Source organism: Lissotriton helveticus, chromosome 4_1 (assembly GCF_964261635.1).
Source record: "Lissotriton helveticus chromosome 4_1, aLisHel1.1, whole genome shotgun sequence".
NCBI lineage: Eukaryota > Metazoa > Chordata > Amphibia > Caudata > Salamandridae > Lissotriton > Lissotriton helveticus.
In genome coordinates this window covers 2,125,811,924-2,125,835,804 of record NC_136063.1, presented here as the reverse complement: position 1 = coordinate 2,125,835,804, position 23,881 = coordinate 2,125,811,924, and the positions used below count along the sequence as shown (strand labels likewise).

Genomic DNA, 23,881 nt, shown 5'->3' with positions numbered 1-23,881 from the left:
TTATGCCATGGTGTTTCATGTCTTTTTGTAAATTATTTAATCCAGTTGCAAGGAGTTAAGTTCATGCAGGGAGCATTTTATGAGGCAGTAATCGGTGTTGCTGTAGGTAGTAACACAAAATTTGAAATAAAGGTGTTTAGCACATTTGCTATAAATAATTTGTATTATTAGGACCTTCATTTTCACTGGCATGAATACATATTCATATAGATCACCACTGGAAAAATATAGTTAACATTCATTTATGGCTGCAAAATAAAATTCCCCAGTAATTGTCTTCAAAGAGTAACAAACTCTTGCTATACTAACCTTAATTTGCAAATTTCTTATAACCCCAATCAAAATTTAATAAGTGGGACAAATAGTGGCCAACTACATGAAATATTACATTAGCATTTTTTAATGACCTATCTATGGGTATATGAAGTAAATCAAGTTGTGGCGTAAGGTCCTCGTGGTTGCTCTAAATACTAAAAGGGCATAAACCTCACATTTGGTATGTGATTTAATGTTTGTGTGGAAGGTGTGCGAGCTATGGTTTGCAGAGCTAACCATAACTGATGGTGGTGTTTTTAAAAATTATTTTACATTTTATTTTTAATAAACTACTAAGATGTTATGACTAAAGCTAACCATACATACACTAACTTTTTCCTGTAGATTTCTGTTTTTATGTGATATCCTACATGAAACTTCTATTGAAGTATTCCCCCAACATACTGGCCAAAAACTGCATAGTCCAGAGCGCAACCCTTTACTGGTAGCCAGTTCCCACCGCTTTAGTCATGTGGCCCCCTTACTATGGTCTCCTGAGTGGTGGCCGACTGATCATGGTGCCCCTCCTGACCCTAAATCCACTGTTAAGAACTTGGGTATCTGTCTGGATCAAGCCCTTACTTTGAAAGAGCATGCTGCTCAGACAGCTGGCGCCTGTTTCCATACATTGAGCCTACTTCGTTGAGTCTTTCCTCTGCTTCCTGATTGTACTCGCAAGACTGACTCTGGTACTTATATTAAGCCGTCTGGACTACTGTAACGGTCTGCTGATCTCTGCTAGTGATTCTTAGATCAGCAGACTGCAGGCGTTCCAGAATACGGCGGTGCAACTAGTCTTAACGTGCCCCCCTAGGAGTGCCTCCTGTCCTCTCCTCTTGCAGCTTCATTGGATTCCTATATGCAATGGGTAAAATTCAAAGTTTGTTGTACTATCCATAAGGTGCTATCCAATCTTGGTCCTATTTATCTTTCGGCGAAATTCATACCCTACCTTCCCTCCAGGTCTCTTATTTCAGACTCAAAAATCTTCTGGAGGTTCCCAGAATTAGGAAGGCAAGATTAGGGGAGGGGGAAGGTTCTTTCCTATCTTGGCCCCCGCTACTGGAACGAGCTCCCCCTGCACTTTATACAGTGCCCTGACCATCTACAATTTAGGAAGCTGCTTAAGACTACCCTTTTCTGTTTCTGATTTAGCTGCAATTGCACTACACCTATGCTGCCTGTCCAAAGCGCAGAGATACTCCTTACAGGAGTTGATTCTGGCCCTATATATATATATATATATATATATATATATATATATATATATATATATATATATATATATATATATATATATATATATACACAAATACATAAAAAATGTGTAATGTTGTGTTACTGCAGACAACCAGCCACCAGTTTCACAGACCGTTTGGAAGTTTAATCCATAACTGATATCTTCACTTTTGTGCAAATCTGTCCAGTGGTGCCAATGTTTGCAAATCGCTCCTTCCAAGTCCTCTCCATACCTCCCCCTCCAAACACTTAACTTCATACTCCTTGTCAGATCTGCAGACAACCTGAGTTTCCTGCACGGAGTATAACTTGACATAGCAAACTAAACCTGTATATTTCTGATGCATCCAGTGTGTATTTCTGAAGGGGTGCCAAAGATGTTAACTGGGGAATAGTTTATTCTCCTTGCTCTTCCCTTCCCTCTCATAATGACCCCTTAAAGGATCTGTATGAAACTCCTTATATTCGAAGCATTTTAATCATGGCAAGCAGCCGCGCCTCGGCACAGGTAAATGCTGTGGGATGGAGAGTAGTGGAATCCAACAAACGACGGCAATGTGAAAACTAACTAAATAAAAGCACTTGTCTTGCGCTCGCCGCATCGCAGACTTCAGCGATGCGGCGAGCGCAAGGTAAGTGTTTTTTTTATTTAGTTACTTTTCAAATTGCCGTCTGATTCCAACCCCCCTGCCCCCTACACCCCCGCCACCCTACAGAATTTACCTGTGCAAGCTGTGGCTGATAAGTGTCTGACAATTTTTGTGCACATCTACAAAATAGCACTATAGTTTTTAGTAAATTAGACTTTTCCAACCTCCTTTATCAGATCTCATTGAACTCTGCACTGAGATTAATTTGCTAACAGCTGGCACCATCTCATTCGGATTTATTAAATAGCACCAAAGTTAACAGTGGTCAAAGTGTGTTCTTTGCTATCTTGTTTGACGGATTTGCATGGAACTCCATTTCAAGAGTTGGCTAAATATGTCATGTGTCATATGGAACTGTTCTTTAAAACTGATAAATTATTAGCAATTTTTTTCATCTTCCACCACACCCTAAATTTACTTTCTTGCATGTGCAAGAGACCTGAGATTCCAACACTGGGATTTAATTGCTAATAGCTTACCAGACTTCATGAAAATGCCTTGGCCCCATTTAGCTTTGAGCGCACCCCTCTACCCCTTATGCATCTGCACAAAACTTGCCATACCCACAAGACTAAATGTTGCAACATATCATGTGGCTTTGTCAAAGTAGTCCACAATTATGAGCATTAACTTTTTAACTGTAAGCTCAACGTGGTAAATTTTGTGCAAATTTGTCAAATGGTGCTACTGTAACCAGAAAATCAAAAAGCACCTATTTTAATACAAAGTTTGGTGTACTTCGTTTCAACCACTTTTTTGTAGCAAAGGGCAAAGTTTGCTAATCTTCCTCCCTCCGTACGGAACTGTGCATGCTTTCTGTGCTGAAACTAAGCTAGGTACGCTGAACTGTGTATCGCACACTGCGTTGGTAGGGCTCGCATACCAAAATAAGTCAATTTGTAAATAAGCACAGGGTGACATTTTCCTTTTGAAGTTACAGGAAGACTGTTTGTTTATTTTACTATATTATCAAGTGGCAGATAGCAGGGCCTAAAAATCAGCACTGCTCAGTCAGATTTATGACCCACCTGAGGCACAGAGGTGAAGAACTGAAGCATTTAACTCTTAAATTAAAGTCCTTGTCAACTCTATATTGGAACCTGGGAAATTGATTTTGCAGTTACATACAGCAGTCCTCTTGCTTCCAGTAGACGCTGTGCCACTTTTGCAACAGAAAAATAGGCATTTCTAGGTTGAGCCTATAGACACTGCGCATGCGCTGCGAGGCGTGCTGTAATCATTCTATGGATTTTGAACACACCCACCACTTTTCATTTGTTGCTCGGTCTGCCTTTACTAATTCCATAGTTTTCGTTGGTGAATAGTGTCCATTTGTATCGCCATGTGGCTGTTTTGTTACCGCCCTGCCGATTGCCCTTGCTACATGGATCCTTGCAGTATGGGACATATGTTTTAACTGCACTACTTTTATTTTCTGCCCTCTCCTTACTGCTGGCTGGCACACAACGCTGCTTGTTCTATGTTTACGGTGAGATAATAGGCTTTCCAACAAGTGTGTTTGCCTAAAACTAACACCTATGGAGTCTTTTTGTTCCACAATGCTCCCCAATCTCCTTGAATAATCACGGATGTCGACCGGGGCCTGCCCCTCGATTGGTACCCTTGACATTACTCTGTGGCCTCTGGGTCATCAAGGCAGAGCTGGTCTGACCAGTTGGCAGCAAACTAGCCTGGCCTGGCCAAAGAAGGACCACACTGCAGGACAGATCCATGATGTCCGATTCAGTCTAGTGTGTGTGTATACATACACAAATATACTACTCCATTCCGGTTTGGACCGCCTCCTGCTTGAAACTGAACCTGGTCTGCACACCCTGACAACCTGCTTCCCCCAACCACTGCACAGTCCTGACTCCTCTCTGGATAGAGGTCTGCACTCCTTTTACTGTGACACTCTGCGCCTTGCTCTCCCCTTCTGACCCCTGGAGAAGCCCTACAAACATTGCTGCTTGTGGTCTGGCAGAGCACGGGAACAAATTGGTTTGTAATGTGCAGTGCATTACAGGAGGAGAACTCTTGTCTGTTCTGCATTTGAGTAGTTCACTCAATCTGGGTTTGGGCTCTGCTTTCTAGAACTTGCTGACCTGCTAATACATTAAACACAGAACTGCACTGCGAGTACCAGAATGCACTGGGATGCATTGGGGGCGGGGGATACGCTGGAATGGAGATCAACTTCTAACTAATGTCCTAAATTTTCTGTGTTTAGTAATTTTTTTCCATATAAATACTGAAGGAAACCCATGTTTAGATTTTTTACAAATCGATACAAACTGGAAAGGGGTTACTATTTGTGTGTGTGTGTGTGTGTGTGTGTGTATACATACATAAACAGATGGAATAGAACAAATATATCTACAGCTTATTCGCTGCAAATACGCAGTCCATTCACCCTAGGCGATCTATTCAGACAGTATTGTTGCCGTATTTAAGGATAAATATACCACCAAACATTACATCCAACGGTGCATGCGCGTATGGCTTTTCAATAAATGTGTAAGCTAGTGGCGACTTCACATTTTCACAACCATTAAACACATGGATACAGATAAAGTGGACACATAATAAACAATGCTTGTAGCTGGCATTTTCACAAAATAAATGCCACAAAAGTGGAAAGTTCTAATACATGAGACATTACAGCTGGTGCTTTTTGTAGGTGAAGAGGTGAGCTGTGGAATTTGAGGATTTTTAAGTATTTTTTTGAGGTTATTGCACATCTGATGAATGGCGGGAAGATGAGCTACCACTCTGAAGAAAGATCTTTAGGTCTAAGTCTCTACAGAAATGGGCGCTTTCAATGGATGCTGGCAAAGCACCAAACATGACGAGGCAGGGTTGTGATTTGTTTTTAACATCTTAGAAGCACTTTTCGCTGCTAATATTGAAACTTTAGACACTGCGCTACCAACCTCCTTCTCCACTTCTTGTTATCTAGATTCTAACACTGTCTGCTATTAATTCTGTGGTCTTATTTTTCATGACCGCTCTATGCCGTCCTGGCACTTAACTCGTACTTCACTTTCGGCACATGCCTGCTTCGTCACTCCTTTCACACCCCCAAACATCAGGTGAGCATGCCAGCCACTCCCTATCTCAAAGTTCACCGCAGGGAAAGACACAAAAGTAGATATGAAAGCGAGAGAGTGGGGGGGGGCGCGTGTCAGGGAAGGGGGGGGAAAAAGGGGATTTCGACCACAGGGACATGCTTCACACCGTCTCAGCAATTGCAACTGGCGGTACTGGTGACTGTCGCTATATTCGTGTATAGCTCGCTCTGCAAACTGAATAGCTTCTAGGTGCTGCCTGAGTCTGGCTTACAAGGGAAATTAGACCCATGACAGTGAGGCGACATGGGTGTCAACTAGGGGTTGTGCTCCTAGGACACCTGTCCTGATGCAAGCTGAAGTCATCCATGCCAAGACATCTGTTCCCTTAAGGTATCTATCCATCCTCTCTAACTGTAGCAGCTGATCTTATGGTCATTGCCCTTTTGGTTTTAATGGTCAATGTAAGCTGAAGTAGAGCAAGTATTCTGATGGATTACTTTGGCTAGAGATGTGTTGAAACACATTTGTGAAAGGATTTTTTTTTTTTTTTTTAAATGTGTTGTGATGAGTCAAACCATGTTGCATTCTGTCATGTTCTATATATTTTTTTAACAATAGTTTAGGATGAAAAACAAAAGTTTAGTCCGGTATATGTGAAGCGTGCAACATTATTTGTGTAGGCAAAAGTAGAAGCTCAGTATGTTGTCCCTTCATTATAGATACGTTCTGTAAATAAATAAGTTATATTGTTAAACTTTTTAGATAAGTGTTGCTCTCTTTTAATGACTGACTCTAACGCCTCCTTCCTTGTTTGTGGGGGTCCAGTTGAGGAGGTGTTGGCAGTCAGCATGATCTGAGGTGGGCGCGAAGTGTGAAGGCATCCTGTTCTTGGTTGTATAATTTTGGGCTTACGCACTGGTTTGTTAAGTGTGGAGGTGATAATCATTACGTTTTAATCCACACTAACCAGATCTTCAATCGTTTGGTGCATCAAACGCGCTCTATTCTACTTAATGATATCGGTCCACTTGGGTAACATAGCTTTAAAATATTGCCAAAGCCAATAGTTCTGGCTAAACACTTATGTTGTCCCCAAGGCGAAATCTATTGGCTATGCCAATGCTTGTTTGTTTTTAAATGGGAGAAACAAAGTGAAGAAAAATATTTCTATGAAACATTAAGTATTAATGTTTTTCTCCCCTTTCAATCAAGCTAATTACGTCTTATTGTTTTATGGAACATGTTTCTTCACTTTAAATTCCTCCCAATTAAAACAAATGGCTCTTATATTTCTGATATAAATATGACACGGCGTCTTTAGAACATTGGGAGCAAGATGCCTGCTGTTTGTAAATGTGATGCTTGAAATTGGGGAACATTTAAATGAGTTTTATGGAATCCATATAAAGATAAAGCAAACTCTTCAGTTTAATTTTCTCCCATTTCAAAGTGTTTCCTTTACACACGGAAGGCATCTTGCTTCGAGTGGCTGGTAGACAGTGTCATATTTATTAATGAAAAATACAGCCATTATTGCAAGTGGGAGAAGTTGAAAGTGCAGAAAAATGTTCCTTCTGAACATAGTTTCAGAACATTTTCCTGCACTTTAGATTGATCTCATAAAAAAAATGGTTGTTTGCGTTTATTCATGTAACTGTGCCCGTATGGTATAAGGTATGTCCTGACCTGTGTCACAAGTACATACGACTCATTGAATGAATACAATTCTATAGTACACAGTTACTCAGTGTGTCCTGGTGCTCTAGGTAATAAGTGCAGTATAGAACCAGAACTACCACTGCGGACACCACTACAAATTGAGCAGGTTTGCAGCTCATTTTTAAATGTATTTCTTAAAGATGGACCTTAGATGTACCGGCAGCGGATTCCACATTCCCAATGCTTTAACTGTGAAGGAGGAGCCTCCCCTTGGTTGGTTTACAAAACTAGGGATCGCAATATGTCTGGCAGGCAATACTAGAGCTTAAAAGTCTCCCTGGGATTTATTCCCTGATCTGTTCCTTAAGATGCCTAGGTCCCCTTTCCTGAAGAGCTGGTGCGTAAGAGACAGTCTTATACAATATCTGGCACCCAATGCAATTTGTCCCTAAATACTGACAGACGCATATATAGGACTTTTATACAGCAGGCAGATTGCTGTGTTTTGTATAACTTGTAACTGCTGATTCAAGTCGTCTAGGAGGCCCAAGTACAGAACATTGGCGTAATCCGCCCTGGAAAAGATTAGAGCCCTAACACCGATAACATAAGCCTTCTAAGGGAGCAAGTGACGAAACGTCTTCAAGATGCAAAGGATCCAGAAGCAGGCCTTCACTACAGGTGACACCGGGGCCCCAAATGAAAGTTGGCCATCCAACAGAACGCCCAAATTTCTCCCCACCGTAGAAGGAAACTGTAGCGGGGGGACATTGTTGAGCCAAGCTCCCATACACTTATGTCCCATTCATACGCACACATGTTCATACATCCCCCAAAAACCACATTTTCACTGACACAGATTGCAGTCTTGTTCAATATTTGGTTCAGATCATAGTGTATGGATATTAGGCTTAAAGTCAATGAAGCTGGGCGAGGGGATGTCTGATAACAAGGCGTAGGTTGCTTAGCCTTCAGTAGCTCAAGATGATTTCACTGATCGGAAGCAGTTCTAACTACAGGAAAGGTTGGAGACCTCTGCTGTAGTGTTGTTCTAATATTTCCAGAAGTTCTCACCGTGCCCTCTTCTAAATTTTTATTATCTGCAGAAATAGTTATTGCATACTTTTGGGCATTAGTGCATAACATTTATTTTTTATTTTTTATATATAGCACTTTCTTGAAATATAGGGCTGTTTGCTGAACTTTCCATCCCTTTTACACTTACACCTCTCTTTTTTGGGACTATATTTACATGTCTAAATCTGATGGAATAATCAGTGGAAAGTTAGTTGAGCACCACCATAGTTCTAAGTGTGTGTGGGTGTTTGCTTCCTTCTCAACAGCTACTTCCATAATCCTACTCTGAAATACCTCCTCAGTGGACAACAGTCTCACTCTGAACGGTAAATTTTCTACAGCAGAAAAATCTATCGTATTAAATTGCATCCGAGAAAGCCAATGCTGACTGATCCCAATTTCCAGATGGTGGGACAGAGAAAGCCCCTGCCCGGCTACCCCCACATGGCTCGTGAGCATACCCCTGCCTCAAATTAAGTACAGCACATCGTGCCTCTTTTGGCCCCGCCCTCTCGTGCCACTTCAGCACACGTGACAGTTGTGCATGTGTGCTGGAGCAGTGTTTGTGACACCGCAGGGCTCGGTGTCCAAGAATGGCACACCAGGTGAACTGTTTTTGGGGAGTGTGACTCCCAATAGCTCACCGTTTTGCAGAGGATTGACCCTAATGGCAGCAATAACATTCATAGCGGTAAGGCAGATTTTATCCACGTATCCACCTACTGGCCTCTCCTGCTTTTTCGGGTGCTTTCCAGTCCTTCACCAGACCCTTCACCTATCCATGTAGACACTCATGTCGCAAGTGTTACATTTTATGTTTGCTACATTGAAGTGCCACTTAGATGGTGGCTTGTTGGTGGTCCAGGCAGATGTGTTGCAATGGGGTCTAACTCTAGTATTAAGGAGAGGTGGTGGAGTCCTCTGAAACTAGGGAGATTCTGCTACCCTTTCCTGGCTCATAGTTCTTTGGGAGAGCTACCTGACTCCTAGTTTACAAATCCACGTAAATTTGTTTATAATATTCTTCTTCTCCTTATGGAGATTAGTATATTACATTTGCCTATCACTTAATAAAAAATGAAAGCAAAAAAAGTACTAAATATCCATAAATGTGGAGCATATGTTTTTGCAAACCCGATTCTTTTCTGTCACATGCCTTGTTGCTGTGCTCCCATTGAGTACATTGTGCTTGGATTGAGGTTGTTTTGTGTAGACTATTTCTGTTGACATAACACCCTTGATGGCAGTGTGTAATGGGGTGTAGCACCTGTGCTTTGGTGTGTACTATATATTCATCTTGAATCTGATGTGTTCATATTGACCACTCGTTCCTTATAATGTTAAGCAGAAACTTGTATTACTATGTTTACAAAGCGACTGAGCTAAAACCGTAGGTTTTTGCACCTAATTTACATTAACACAGATTTATGTTTTCTTTCCATGAGCAGATATGCTTTAGTTCTAAAGACTTCACCCAAATCTGAGTACCAGAACAGTCCCCTCTAGTGTGTGCTAGTCTTGTTGTGTTCTAGTACAGTCATGTCTGGGTTGCTTAGCGCTGTCTAAGCAGCGTTTCAAGTCCATAGCCTCTGTTTGCTCCAAGACTTGGGCGGCATCCCCCGACTTTCTGGAGGTTGAAACTCCGGTGCTTTCAGGGGTAGTGGGTTGGTGTGGAGTATGTTCAATTAATCTGTCCAGAAGACAAAAATTGAGTCCAAGAAGTTCCTATAACTTGCCTGGGGTTGCTCTGGCCTGTTGGGCTACTTGCCACAGTGGGCAGGGAAAGGAGTGGAGAAGAACTTTCTCTTCTATATCATTAATGTACCAACTCTCCACTGAATAGTCTGTAGTTTCCTCGGCCCATTCTGTACCTTTGCAGGGAGAACTAGTTGAGAATGTAAAGTCAAAGATGTTTACTTTTGCGCAGCCCAGAATGATTGGATGTGGTTATGCAGAACATTTCATTCCATGTACGGGTCTTGGTGGCTTGCAGGTGATGCATCACATTTTAGCGGGCATCTAAGCAATGCCCTTTGGCAGCATATATGCATCTTCCTGTATCTCTGCCTAGATCCTGGGCCTAGGTACATTACCTCCAATGTTGCCAAATCGTAGTTTTGTTGAAGGACCTAGAGTTCAGCCAGGCTCTGATAATATGGATTCTGTGGATCTTGGGTTATTGACAACCTTGTGTAGGCTATAGTTCTTTGGGCTAGGTTTGGACACCAACCTTGCAAAGGATTTTACTACCCCCAAGAGCGCATTGAATGCCCTTCAAACCATGGCTCATTTCTTAGCAAACCATGCATTGTTGGTGTTTCCAGAAGCTTCTGAGACTACAGTATCCTGCATCAGAATGGCCCTTCACAGCAGTCTCCATATGTACTCTATGCAGCTCCAAACTGCAGAGCATTTTGATCGATTGCTGAACAGTCAGCCCAAGCCTGTCCTTGCCCGGCCCACCAGTCTCGAGCCCAATTCCAGCAGAATACTTCATTGGTGGGCCAAACTGCAATCCAGGCGGGCTATGATTTGCATGGGGGGTGGCTTGGGAACTCACTAACATGAGCTGCACCTCTTCCACTGCCTTTTGTTTTACTGTGTTGTAGCACAGGACAAAACACAAGGCAATCCTATGATGCTCTTATTCTGAATGAAGTTTGAGACCTCCGCAGTGAGCGGCGAATAAAGGCAAACTCATCTCCCAGATGAGGTGCAAGGAAAAAACTGAAGTTAGATGTTTGTGACATGCTAGGCTTGAACATCTATTACATGCTTATATATTTTAAGCGGCTTACGTACAGCAAAGTCTCCAGTGCTCTGTATAGAAAACCAATACTCTTATTTGTTTTTAAACTTCCTAGTTAAAGTTAACGAGTCAGTTATATTCTTAACCTGATACTAGTTTAATTTTTTATTTAGGGATTAGATTGTGGTCCTGAAAGCGTAAAGAAGTTTGTTGAAGCAGTCGGCCGATCCAAGCAGATCGTTTGGAATGGCCCTGTTGGTGTGTTCGAGTGGGATAAATTTGCAAATGGAACCAAAGCTCTCATGGACAAGGTGGTAGAAGTCACTGCAAAAGGATGTACAACCATCATTGGTGAGTAAATAGAACCTGCAGTTGTCAGCTTCACCTGCCTTGAGGGGGCTTCTTGTCAGTGCTTGTGATGTACTTGAATGTTGGTGGATACTTGCTTTTGGAAGAGGAGTATTGCAATTGTCGCATGTTTATTATAATGCCCATGATTATGTATCCTCTTATGCAGCTGGCACTCGCAAAGATCTCTTGAAGACCTATCAAAATTCAAGCCACAAACGCTGTGATCATGTTTCTGTGACACTAAATTGAGATGCATTGTTAATTTATGACTGGACCACTTTTGTCCTATTGAGAGAAATAAGCTGGATCAAGTTATGACCGGCACTATGTATTGATGGTGTATTGTTGTGCGAATGCGGGACTGCATGCAAATGGGATTGATTTTTATATTTCTATATTTGGTACGTCGTAGCTTATAAAAAGATGTTGAGTCAATAATAAAGTAGATCTCTTAATCATCAATCTGAAGGCCTATTCATACAGTAATCCTATGCTATGTAATTGTGTATAGCTGCCCTGGGGTGTTGTGTACACATTTGTGTTTACCCTGCCCTGATAACCGCCATGGTCCACGGGGTTACCAGCAGGACCGAGTGGGACTCCACATTTACGTATTATGTGGACCAAGCACAAAAACCTAAAGCTGAAGAATACAGAATTAAGATGCTGTTTATTGTAGGAGTGGCTTAAAGAGGTGCCTGGAAGGTGGTGGCAGTATTTTGTGCTGTTTTGCAACCAGCTGTGTTCCTGGGGCCTCTGACTTCACAATAACTAGCCTTTCTTCGTTCCTTTTCCTTGGTTGTAATTTCCTATCTTAGCCCTTTCATAAGGCTATAAAGTTGTAGAATAATTGGATACGAATGATGTCAGGAATGCAAACAACCATTATGCTTCATTCTGGAGGGTGAACTGAATATGGCCTGGTGCCAAAAGGCCACCAGGGCTCCAAACACGCACAATGAAAAAAATACTCCTTTTAAACAAACTGCAATGTATTTATCACATGAGTTTCTTCAACCAAAGTTCATTTTCTTACAATCATTGTTTACTACAAACATATCAATTTCATCAGTAAATCAGGACATCAAAGCATCATTAGTTCAATCAATGAAACTATGGAACATAATCAAAACATAACAAAAACCCAATGCATTTCGGGGCCCTGCCCCTTCGTCAGGGGTCTGTATAAGAAAAGGGAAAGAAAAAGGAAAGGAGACCGTATTACTTTTGTTGCCAAGGGGGACAAAATGTATATACACTAAAACTTGCGTTTTGTTACATCTGGCTTACCTAGTAATTGTTATATTGCGCGTTGCCAAAATGTTGACAGGGCGCGTAGTTCTCTTTTTTGACGTTCTATGGGAAAACGAGTGGAATTATGCGTTCATGAATGGTTGACTGACAGTCAAAGAAGTGTCATACTTCAAGTCAATTCAAAAGCTCACCTGAGTATAGAAAATTATGTCCAATCTGAAAAACGCGAATGGACATCTATCAGTATGATTGTCAATAATACTGAACAAAAGGTAACATAAACTGAACCAAGAAAAACGTGCATTTACCTGTGGGGTATGTGTGTATTCTAACCCCAGACAATCAATCTTGTCAACAGGGTTGCCTACAAAACAATAAAATCGAAATGTTGGAACTGAATATATCGCCAAAGGTTATCTGCCATTCTTGCCGCTTTAGGCAGGCACATTTGCTTACCTGCGGGGAGATTAATATTGCCAGTCCCGCTTCGTGATATGAGGTACACACGTCCGCTCTACATAAAGAGAACGAGTGTTACTTAAATCTAATGTGCACTCGTTTTGGTAACCAAAAACGAGAAAATAAGTTTCTAACTCTTACCGATTTGCAGCCGAAATATTGGCGAAAATCTGCTCAATCCTAGATGTGCCGAGTAAACCGCGGGTACTCATTGAGTCCCTTTACTCTGTTTATTGGAAACTCCAACATGAAAATAGGACTAGGAGCAAAAAGGCGTCGGCCATTTTTGAGTGGTGTTTTCGCAAAAACGAGTGTGAAAAAAACTTAAGAGGAGAAAGAGAGGTGAAGTGAAAAAAAGGGGAAAAGATTAAAGTGAAAGAGAAAGAATAAAAAAATAAACACGACAAAAGGAGTCATTTTCCCATCTATGCCAAGCAATTCCTGCCTATTTACAAACTGAATCTCAACATTTGGATGGTAATGGCAATCATATAATGAAATATACGTGACATTAAACCTGTGAATTTCTAGCCATGTTATGATGGTCAATGTTGGATAATGAGTGTGGGTCATCGTGTGGGAGTTTCCCTAAGGTCCCAAGTAAGTGTGCTTTAAAGGAAACATGCCATGTCCATTTTGTCATTAAGCCCAAAAGGGGTCAGTGTTTGCAGTTTGCGAATCCAGAAGGCCTCTTTCTGAAGTAGGATCTTTGAGTTATCCAACCCCAAACGCTGTGGGAGTAGTTCAATCACCTGGAATCTTAGTTGAGCGATAGTGTGGCCAGCTTCCCACCAGTGTTTTGCGAGTGGTGATGTGTAGTTCTTATTCCTTATGCGGCTCTTGTGTTCCGACAGTCGCAATTTCAATTTGCGCTCAGTTTTGCCGACATATAAAAGGCCACATGGGCATTTGATTGAATATACAACAAACTCAGAATTGCAGGTTGTGTTGTGCCTTAATTGGATTTTTTCGCCTGTGCGAGGGTGTAGTAAAACATTCCCCGGTATTATATTGTTGCAGTTTTTGCAATTATAACAGCGAGTGGTTCCTTTATACACTTCAGATTGTTGGGTGGTGTCCATATGGTGACTTGGTTTATTGAGCAGTTCTTTGAGATTCTGGGCTCTCTTATAAGCAAACAAAGGTCTTTCACTGAATAAGTTACCAAAGTCTTTCTCAACTTGAATGATCTCCCATCGTTTCAAGATGATACGCTTTATGTCTCTGGAAGCAGTGGAGTATTTAGACACAAATACCATTCTTTTGTTCTCAGTTTTGGGTCTTTTTTTCAAAAGGTCTGCCCTTGGGATAGCCTTAATGTGATTCACATGTGCATCCAATAGTTTACGCGGATAACCTCTGTCTAAATAACGTTGCTTTTGTTCTTCAATATGCTTATCACAGCTAGTTTTGTCAGAAGATATTCTTTTTATTCTCATGAATTGTGAGACCGGTAAGTTGTTGACAAGGTTTAAAGGATGGAAGCTTCCATACAGAAGTGAGGTGTTTCTATCTGTAGGCTTTTTGTAAAGAGTTGTAATGATGGAATTCTCACTGAGCGCAACCCAGACATCCAAAAACGGTAAGGCTTCCTTGCTGATATTATGCGTGAATTGTATCCTTGGATTAGCAAGATTCAAACTTTTGATGTTTTGGATTAAATCCAGAACTGGTCGTTTCCATATGATGAAAACATCATCTATGTACCTTTTATAATACACTAGGCCTGCCTGCCAAGTGCTGTCTTCCAGAATATAATCAAGCTCGAATTTTGCCATGAAAATGTTCGCGTAAATGCAGGCCCCTGGAAAGCCCATGGCTGTCCCAGTGAGCTGCAAGTAATACTCTCTTTCCCATGAGAAGTAGCTGTTAGACAAACAGAATTCTAGCAACTGCAGAATTAAATATTTCAACTCATCCGGCTTATCTAGGAGTAAGGCCCACTCAATTGCTTCTAAGCCTTCCTTGTGAGGAATCGATGTATAAAGAGCCGTGACATCGATTGTACATAGAGTCCAATTTCCTGTATCTGTCGTGTCAATGGTTGAAAGACTTCGCAAGAAATCTGAGGTGTCTTCCAAATAAGTCGGCCATTTTTTGATGAAGGACTGCATGTGTGCATCAATGAAGATGCCCAGATTCTCGAAAATAGAGGCACATCCCGAAACTATCGGTCTAAATGGGGGGTCTTTCAAGTCTTTATGCACTTTTGGCAAAAAATATATCCTAGGTCTTCTTGGGTATATTTGCCTCAAGTAACGCTTGGTTGTGATGTTTATCCAGCCGAGTTCTTCGAATTTGTCTAGTAGTCCATCAAGGTTTTTGGCTATAGCATTCGTAGGATCTTCGTCCAGTTTAGCATAAGTATTTACATCTTGCACATGTTCTGAGCCTTTCTTCACGTAAAATTCCAAGTCCATTATCACAAGGCTTCCGCCTTTATCTGCCTTTTGGATCATGATCTCTTTATTGTTGGCCAGTGCGTGTAGAGTGCTATATTCCGCTCTTGTTAGGTTGTTGATCTTTTTCTTGTATTGAACTTTATTCAAATCCATCTTGACAAGTAACTCAAATGTGTCAAGGCTTTTATGAGAAACTGGGGCCATGAAGGTGCTTTTAGGTTTGAACTTAATGGAGGTACTGTCTTCGTTTTCAATGGGGTTAAGCACTGTGAAAAAGTGTCTAAGCCTCAGGACCCTCATAAATTTATACAAGGCTATTTCAGTCTCAAGTAGATTGGTATGGTAGGTGTGGACAAAAGATGTACCTTTGTTAAGTAGATGTTCTTCTGCTTTTGTTAGTTGGTAGTTAGAAATATTAATTACAAGGCTTTGGTCTGGCTCCTTAGGCCTGGTTTCTTCTTCTCTACCTCCTTTTCCTTTTCCTTTGCCTTGTCCTCGTCGCGTCTTCTGTCGCTCGTTGTGGATGGTATATCCGGAGGTTTGGGTGGTGCAATGTCCTTGTCTAAAAAAGAGTCAGATGTGGAGGCTGTCGCACCTGTTCCTATTTCTGCCTGGTCTTGCTGGTTCGGTGTCGACTCTTGCTGTTTAGATGTAAACTGTTGTTGCTTGCTCATGGGTTGCCTAGTAGCACTGGTGTCACTATCCGACACTCCGCTCTCTTCTGATGACGCTGTGTGTTGTTTCCTGGTTGTGTAGCGCCTCTTAGCGTAAATTTCAGCCCATGTATATGCTTCGTTCAACTTGTAGTCGATAGTGTCCCGTTTGAATTTGCGCAACTTAGTCTCTTGCAGCTCCTTGCCATATTTGTCAAGTTTAATCTCAAGTTCCTCAAGGAATTCACTCCATGGTTCATCCTCTATTCTTTTAGACAATTCGTTCTTAACATTAAAGATTTCCTCCTCCAGATCAGTGATTGTCTTAGCCAGTTCTTCTACCAATAACAATATAAGATCAAGTGAACACTTGTTGAGAATCTCAAACCATTTCTCCATGAATTGCAGGTTATTGTTTAATCTGTATAACATAGGTCTGATTGCTAGTCGTAGGCCCCTGGGGATCCACCTCACACGATGGTATTGAATTAGTGTGGACGCATGTAGACGTTGATTTAGTTCACGTCGTGCCAGATATTCAAGTTGTTTTAACTGTTGCGCGGTTGATCCTCCTTGGGTATCAAAAGTTTTGGTTTCCTTTATGAGTTTGTAAATTTGAGAGGCTTCTTCTGCAGAGTATCCTCTAATATTCGCTCTGTTGTCTGTAATTCCCGCTATAGATTCAAACGACATTGTACAATGGTGCAAGCTCCCGTGTGGCAGTGAAACTATAACAATGTATGAAAGGGGGCTGCACTCAAATATTCAAACTTAGTGCAAATTTAAACCAGTGTATGTGCTGTGTCGGGATTAGTGCCTGCACACTGTGGATATGAACTGAATATGGCCTGGTGCCAAAAGGCCACCAGGGCTCCAAACACGCACAATGAAAAAAATACTCCTTTTAAACAAACTGCAATGTATTTATCACATGAGTTTCTTCAACCAAAGTTCATTTTCTTACAATCATTGTTTACTACAAACATATCAATTTCATCAGTAAATCAGGACATCAAAGCATCATTAGTTCAATCAATGAAACTATGGAACATAATCAAAACATAACAAAAACCCAATGCATTTCGGGGCCCTGCCCCTTCGTCAGGGGTCTGTATAAGAAAAGGGAAAGAAAAAGGAAAGGAGACCGTATTACTTTTGTTGCCAAGGGGGACAAAATGTATATACACTAAAACTTGCGTTTTGTTACATCTGGCTTACCTAGTAATTGTTATATTGCGCGTTGCCAAAACAATTCTGAGTTTGTTGTATATTCAATCAAATGCCCATGTGGCCTTTTATATGTCGGCAAAACTGAGCGCAAATTGAAATTGCGACTGTCGGAACACAAGAGCCGCATAAGGAATAAGAACTACACATCACCACTCGCAAAACACTGGTGGGAAGCTGGCCACACTATCGCTCAACTAAGATTCCAGGTGATTGAACTACTCCCACAGCGTTTGGGGTTGGATAACTCAAAGATCCTACTTCAGAAAGAGGCCTTCTGGATTCGCAAACTGCAAACACTGACCCCTTTTGGGCTTAATGACAAAATGGACATGGCATGTTTCCTTTAAAGCACACTTACTTGGGACCTTAGGGAAACTCCCACACGATGACCCACACTCATTATCCAACATTGACCATCATAACATGGCTAGAAATTCACAGGTTTAATGTCACGTATATTTCATTATATGATTGCCATTACCATCCAAATGTTGAGATTCAGTTTGTAAATAGGCAGGAATTGCTTGGCATAGATGGGAAAATGACTCCTTTTGTCGTGTTTATTTTTTTATTTTTTTATTCTTTCTCTTTCACTTTAATCTTTTCCCCTTTTTTTCACTTCACCTCTCTTTCTCCTCTTAAGTTTTTTTCACACTCGTTTTTGCGAAAACACCACTCAAAAATGGCCGACGCCTTTTTGCTCCTAGTCCTATTTTCATGTTGGAGTTTCCAATAAACAGAGTAAAGGGACTCAATGAGTACCCGCGGTTTACTCGGCACATCTAGGATTGAGCAGATTTTCGCCAATATTTCGGCTGCAAATCGGTAAGAGTTAGAAACTTATTTTCTCGTTTTTGGTTACCAAAACGAGTGCACATTAGATTTAAGTAACACTCGTTCTCTTTATGTAGAGCGGACGTGTGTACCTCATATCACGAAGCGGGACTGGCAATATTAATCTCCCCGCAGGTAAGCAAATGTGCCTGCCTAAAGCGGCAAGAATGGCAGATAACCTTTGGCGATATATTCAGTTCCAACATTTCGATTTTATTGTTTTGTAGGCAACCCTGTTGACAAGATTGATTGTCTGGGGTTAGAATACACACATACCCCACAGGTAAATGCACGTTTTTCTTGGTTCAGTTTATGTTACCTTTTGTTCAGTATTATTGACAATCATACTGATAGATGTCCATTCGCGTTTTTCAGATTGGACATAATTTTCTATACTGAGGTGAGCTTTTGAATTGACTTGAAGTATGACACTTCTTTGACTGTCAGTCAACCATTCATGAACGCATAATTCCACTCGTTTTCCCATAGAACGTCAAAAAAGAGAACTACGCGCCCTGTCAACATTTTGGCAACGCGCAATATAACAATTACTAGGTAAGCCAGATGTAACAAAACGCAAGTTTTAGTGTATATACATTTTGTCCCCCTTGGCAACAAAAGTAATACGGTCTCCTTTCCTTTTTCTTTCCCTTTTCTTATACAGACCCCTGACGAAGGGGCAGGGCCCCGAAATGCATTGGGTTTTTGTTATGTTTTGATTATGTTCCATAGTTTCATTGATTGAACTAATGATGCTTTGATGTCCTGATTTACTGATGAAATTGATATGTTTGTAGTAAACAATGATTGTAAGAAAATGAACTTTGGTTGAAGAAACTCATGTGATTAAATACATTGCAGTTTGTTTAAAAGGAGTATTTTTTTCATTGTGCGTGTTTGGAGCCCTGGTGGCCTTTTGGCACCAGGCCATATTCAGTTCATATCCACAGTGTGCAGGCACTAATCCCGACACAGCACATACACTGGTTTAAATTTGCACTAAGTTTGAATATTTGAGTGCAGCCCCCTTTCATACATCATTCTGGAGGGTAACATCTAAAGAATTCAAATGGCTTAGTTCATTTATTTTACTTATTTTATTACAGGCGGTGGAGATACTGCTACTTGCTGTGCAAAGTGGGACACTGAGGACAAAGTAAGCCATGTCAGCACAGGAGGTGGAGCCAGTCTAGAACTCCTGGAAGGTAAATCTCATTGTCGATTATGCTTTCAGGAAATTGTGCTGACCCAGAGTTAAACGATGCTAAGCTGCAATTTCTTCTCTTGCCCTCTTTTGGAGTTAGTCATGACTTGTGCCACCTTTGTTTTGTACAGCCTGCAGCTGCTCATTCAGTTAGCTTTGTGTTAGTTTTACAGCAGTGTTCAACCACTGGTAACCTGGCAACCAAGTGCTGACCGTTGCAGATCTATTAAGTGGCATATGGTGTGCCTTGAAAGATTAGACCTTCATTGATGGTTTCAAATACGGTGAAAGATGAGATGCAACTAAAAAAAAATAAGGGCATTCTATATTGTCAAAGTTGAGCCTTTAAATCGTCCAGTTTCAAAGGAGGTCATTATCAAGACCACTGTTTGAATGTTGAGAGAGGACAAGCGTTACATAAAAAGGCCACTTTTTGTTCTGTATGTTCTTGCCCTTCGTGTGATGGACTCTTTGAAGCCCATTCATATATAAACGGACACTAATCCAGTTCTTGACTTGTTGCTGGTGTATTTTGACGACTCTATTATCAAAGTAACTCAGACATACTTTGAGGAATCCCCACTGTTTGTGGGTGAAATTTAATGGCTGCAGTGAGTATTTATGGAACTTCCTCAAATTGTCCTTACTGTTTGTCATACCACTGTGCAAACTAATGTTTGTGGCTGAAAATCCAGCCAGTCACTTTGGCTTCTGCCATACATTGCATGTAGCAATAATAGATTGCTAGCATACTTTACAATATTGCCATTTAAAGTATTACTCCATGAACCATCTTTTCATGCCTTTTGGCTGTTTTTTTGGCTCCGCATTACAGTTGAAAATCTGGGAGCCCCTACGTCCCCTTTCTCCGCCTTCATTCTCAGCTTTTTTTTCAAGGGAGTCATTCCTTTGCTCGTCCAGACAAACCAGGCAATTTTCTCCTGTATTTTCATAAGCGTTTTTTTCAAGCTTAACGGATATTTTCAAGCAGGTAGGTAAATTTGGGTAGGATAGACAACTTAACCAAATGTGTCTGCCATCTCTTCATAACCCCTACCTACCTTCTTGCAGACTTTCTCCATGTTAACTAATGGGATTTTCTCTGGATCCTGCATCCTATTTATCCCTATACTCTGTATACCTTCAAAACTCTGATTAAACACCATTATCTCTGTTTTTGACTCCTTGTCCGCCATCCAGATAGCTCCCCAAAATGCCTCCCTTCTAACATTAGCTACGGGATACTAGATGCAGCGCCTGGTGTATAAACCGTTCAAATCCTGAGCATACAGCTGTTTTTCTGAAAAGTGCGCCTATTGTAAAAGGTTTTATTCTTCTGTTCAGTCTTAAACTTTGACAGAGGTTCGGTATACAAATCAAACAGAATGGTTGAGAGGGGACAACCCTGCCTAGTACACCCCCCGCGCCCCCCTCCTTGTTTTAACTGGTGCATTGAGATTTTTATTAACAAGAACTTGGGTTCTTGGTATACTATAAATCGTACCCAGTACACCCGAACACACGTCCACCATCACAAAACACTTTAGCACACTTGTTAAATAGTTACAATTAACACGGTCGGATTCCTTGGCAGAGTCCAGGGTTAAGTGTCAGTGTGGGCCCCTAGAATTATGGCTAAGTCTGTTCAGCCTATCAACATGCGAGTTAATTTGCACATATGCCTTCCAAGTAGGAAACCCTTCTAATTTTCATTAGATAAACTACCCACCACTTTACTCAGACTGGTAGCTAAAATACTGGTAAACCTTATAATCCCAATTCAGCAATGATGTTGGTCTGTGCGACTGCCACTGTATGGAGTTCTTACCAGGTTATAAAATCAGTGACATAGCCTCCTTCCAGGACCCTGGTAAGGGGTTGCTTTCCAAAATCAAACTGAATTAAACTACCTGCGCCAGACCAGAATCACCGCATCCAACATTAAAATGTAGAGCTCATTTGAGATCCTGCCTGTGCCTGCTGCTTTCCCTCTTTTAAGCTTCTTAACTGCTGTCAAAATATCTCCACTGGGTATTTCGTGACCTAGGAATTATTGCTGTTCTTAGGTGAGACTGGTCAGATGTTTTATCCATTAACCATGTATCTAACTCTTCCCCAATCATTACTTAGGTTTCTAAATGCAGATCCTAGAAAAACATCTCATTTTAGATCATTACGCTCCTCAACTATCTAGGTTGTTGCCTCATCCATAACCTTTCTGATGTAATTCAGATTTCTATGCAGTCTGGGTTTCCAGGCTACCCACTTTCTACAGCTCTCGCCATACACATGTTCCCTGACCTTGCTGGCTTCCCATTTACTGTATCCATTTTCAATGTAAGCTTCAGCTGCAAGTCCTCCAGTGTTTTCTCTATTCCTTTCCTAATGCCCCACTTTACCGAGCCTGCTTTCAGTTCTGTTCAAGATAGGCTGTGATACCTGCATTCTCTCCTTTCTGTTCCACGCAACAGAGAAGCTCTTTAAAGTGATCATCAACCAGGCTTTATATGCTTCCCATATCAAATGAATAGGGGCAGACGTCCTATTCCAGCTAAAGTCCTCCGTTCCGTTCCCTTCCCTTCCCTGCCTCCTGCATAATCTGACTTTGAGAAATAGCTGCCTATTAATCCTCCATCTTCTGCTCTGCTTACGGACTGGCAGCTTGATATTTAACGCCATAACCGCGGCAGTTTTTCCGCCGCGGTGCGGGCGGCGCTCCGTCAGCTGACGGCAGAACTAGCCGACTGGAGCACGCAAGGGTTAATAAGGCTGGTTGGCCCGATAAAATGAATTGGGATATGTGCTAGCTCTAGAATTCTCTCCATCTCTCTGTAATCAATGAAGCAGTAGTCTAGTCCATTCTAGAGTAATGACCAGTAATGTCTGGTTCGCAGGATCCATGGCTTACTCATTCAAGATTTTATTTTAAAAATCACCTGAATACAGCCTTCATCATACCACCATTTCAAGGTATTTGGGTGTAATGGCTTATGTATTTAAAGCTACCATTTGTTGTATAGAATTGCTTTCCCTGAAGTTTCAGGACTTTGTAAAGTGAACTGTGTGCAAATCCTGCTGTGCAAAGCGTGTAAAATAAATGGTTGTAATATGTCAGGCTTTTTTGTTTCTAATACTGCATTGAAATAAGTGAACTGTATAAATGTCTTCAAATATATTTCGGTAGTTATTAATGCACATTTTTGTAATTGTGTGGTGGAAACAAAATTTATGATAAATTGGAAAACTACTTGTTGATGTGCAAATGATAAATCTTTTTTTTTTTTGCTGAAACCCAGTATCCAAACATTAGTTATGTGCTTTATAGTTTTATCAGTAAAACTGCATGTTAGTGGGAAAGTTTGTCGCCATTTCAATGGAAAATGTGCAAGCTGTAAACTAATGTGTACTACCACATCATGCTGTAGTAATATATTTATTGAAAGTGAGTTTTTAATTTTGAACTGAGAAACGTTACTGCCCCTGCCCTGATGACAATGCTATTCGTGAAATAAGAGGCAAGTCGGGGGTCATGTGTGAACCCTATATGTGGCCTCTCGTCTAATTATGCATGCAACAAAGGCTAGTCTATTAAACAAAAAATAAATCCTTGTACAGCAGAAATGCTGACCTCAAATCTGAAGGTGCTCTCATATTTGATAAATGAAGAAAAGGGTGGCTCCTTAAAATAGAATAGAGGAGGAGGAGGAGGAGGATCGCACAATTTTAGACCAGTTTACTGGTCACGTACATTAGTTAGGTTGAGTAGATGATAAAAATTTTACTAGACCTGCAAGTGTAGTAATTTAATTTTTCAAGGCCTGTATTGGATCGTGTGGTTTGTATATTTTTTTTGTTAATTGGAAACTGTTTGCTAATAATTACATTTACAATATAAAGCATATTGGTCGTGTTGAAAGTGTATGCATGCTTAGTCCAGAAGCCAGAACGAGTTGTAATCCTACATTTCCCACAGATACTGAAACCTCTAACACCATTTTTTTTCTCCCTTTAACTTGCAGGCAAAGTTCTTCCTGGTGTGGATGCTCTGAGTAATGTTTAAAGGGCGGACATATCCTCAGTCAGTTTCTGACCTTGAACTGCAGCACTTCTGTACATCTGGCGGGAACAATTCCAGAGCGTGAACTAGTGGGATTGTCTGCCGAGGGCGATGCCTAGTAGCACTTTAGTTGCATGTGTTCGACAGTTTACGTGTTGTGGGTGGTGCTGCGCTTTCCACCGGCTCTGTGGTGTATTTACTGTATTATATGTACCTTACCTTGACACTGTGTACATGCTGGTCCCGCAACTGTTCACTCTCCTTTCTGTTCCTGCACACATTTCCTCTTTGTAAATGGTTACAGTAAGCAGTTGAGCTCCCCCTTATGGTAGGGGAGTTAACTGTGGTACCTGGTAAATATTAAAGACATCATGACCGTACAATGTGTATTTTATTCTGTGAGTGCCAGAAAATCTGGTCCACGCTTTGCTTCGTAATGTACCCAAAAAAGTATGCCTAATTTACTGTGATTTGACCATTAGACGCTTGGCAAATTTATATTTTCTGTAGTTTAAAGGTGTTCTCCGAATTTACTCTTTTTAAATACACAGCATGCTTGTGGTTTGGTGCAGCCCTGCTTTGCTGTCTGGCACCACTGGCTGCCTTCTTGTCCATCCCTTGTGACTGAACCAGGGGAGAGGAAATATAGCAGTTGCTCTTCAGTTCATGTTTTTGGT

General features: G+C 41.1%; 1 protein-coding gene across 1 annotated transcript in view; it reads left to right on the top strand.

The window, feature by feature from the left end:
• PGK1 (phosphoglycerate kinase 1) overlaps positions 1-23,584 on the top strand; it is a 62,797-nt gene extending 39,213 nt beyond the window's left edge. The window contains exons 9-11 of the mRNA XM_078688822.1: positions 10,934-11,111; positions 19,050-19,148; positions 23,167-23,584. Coding sequence (XP_078544948.1) covers positions 10,934-11,111; positions 19,050-19,148; positions 23,167-23,207 — 318 coding nt within the window. The 3' untranslated portion in view covers positions 23,208-23,584. The remainder of the gene's footprint in view (positions 1-10,933; positions 11,112-19,049; positions 19,149-23,166) is intronic.
• The last annotated feature ends 297 nt before the right edge of the window (positions 23,585-23,881 follow it).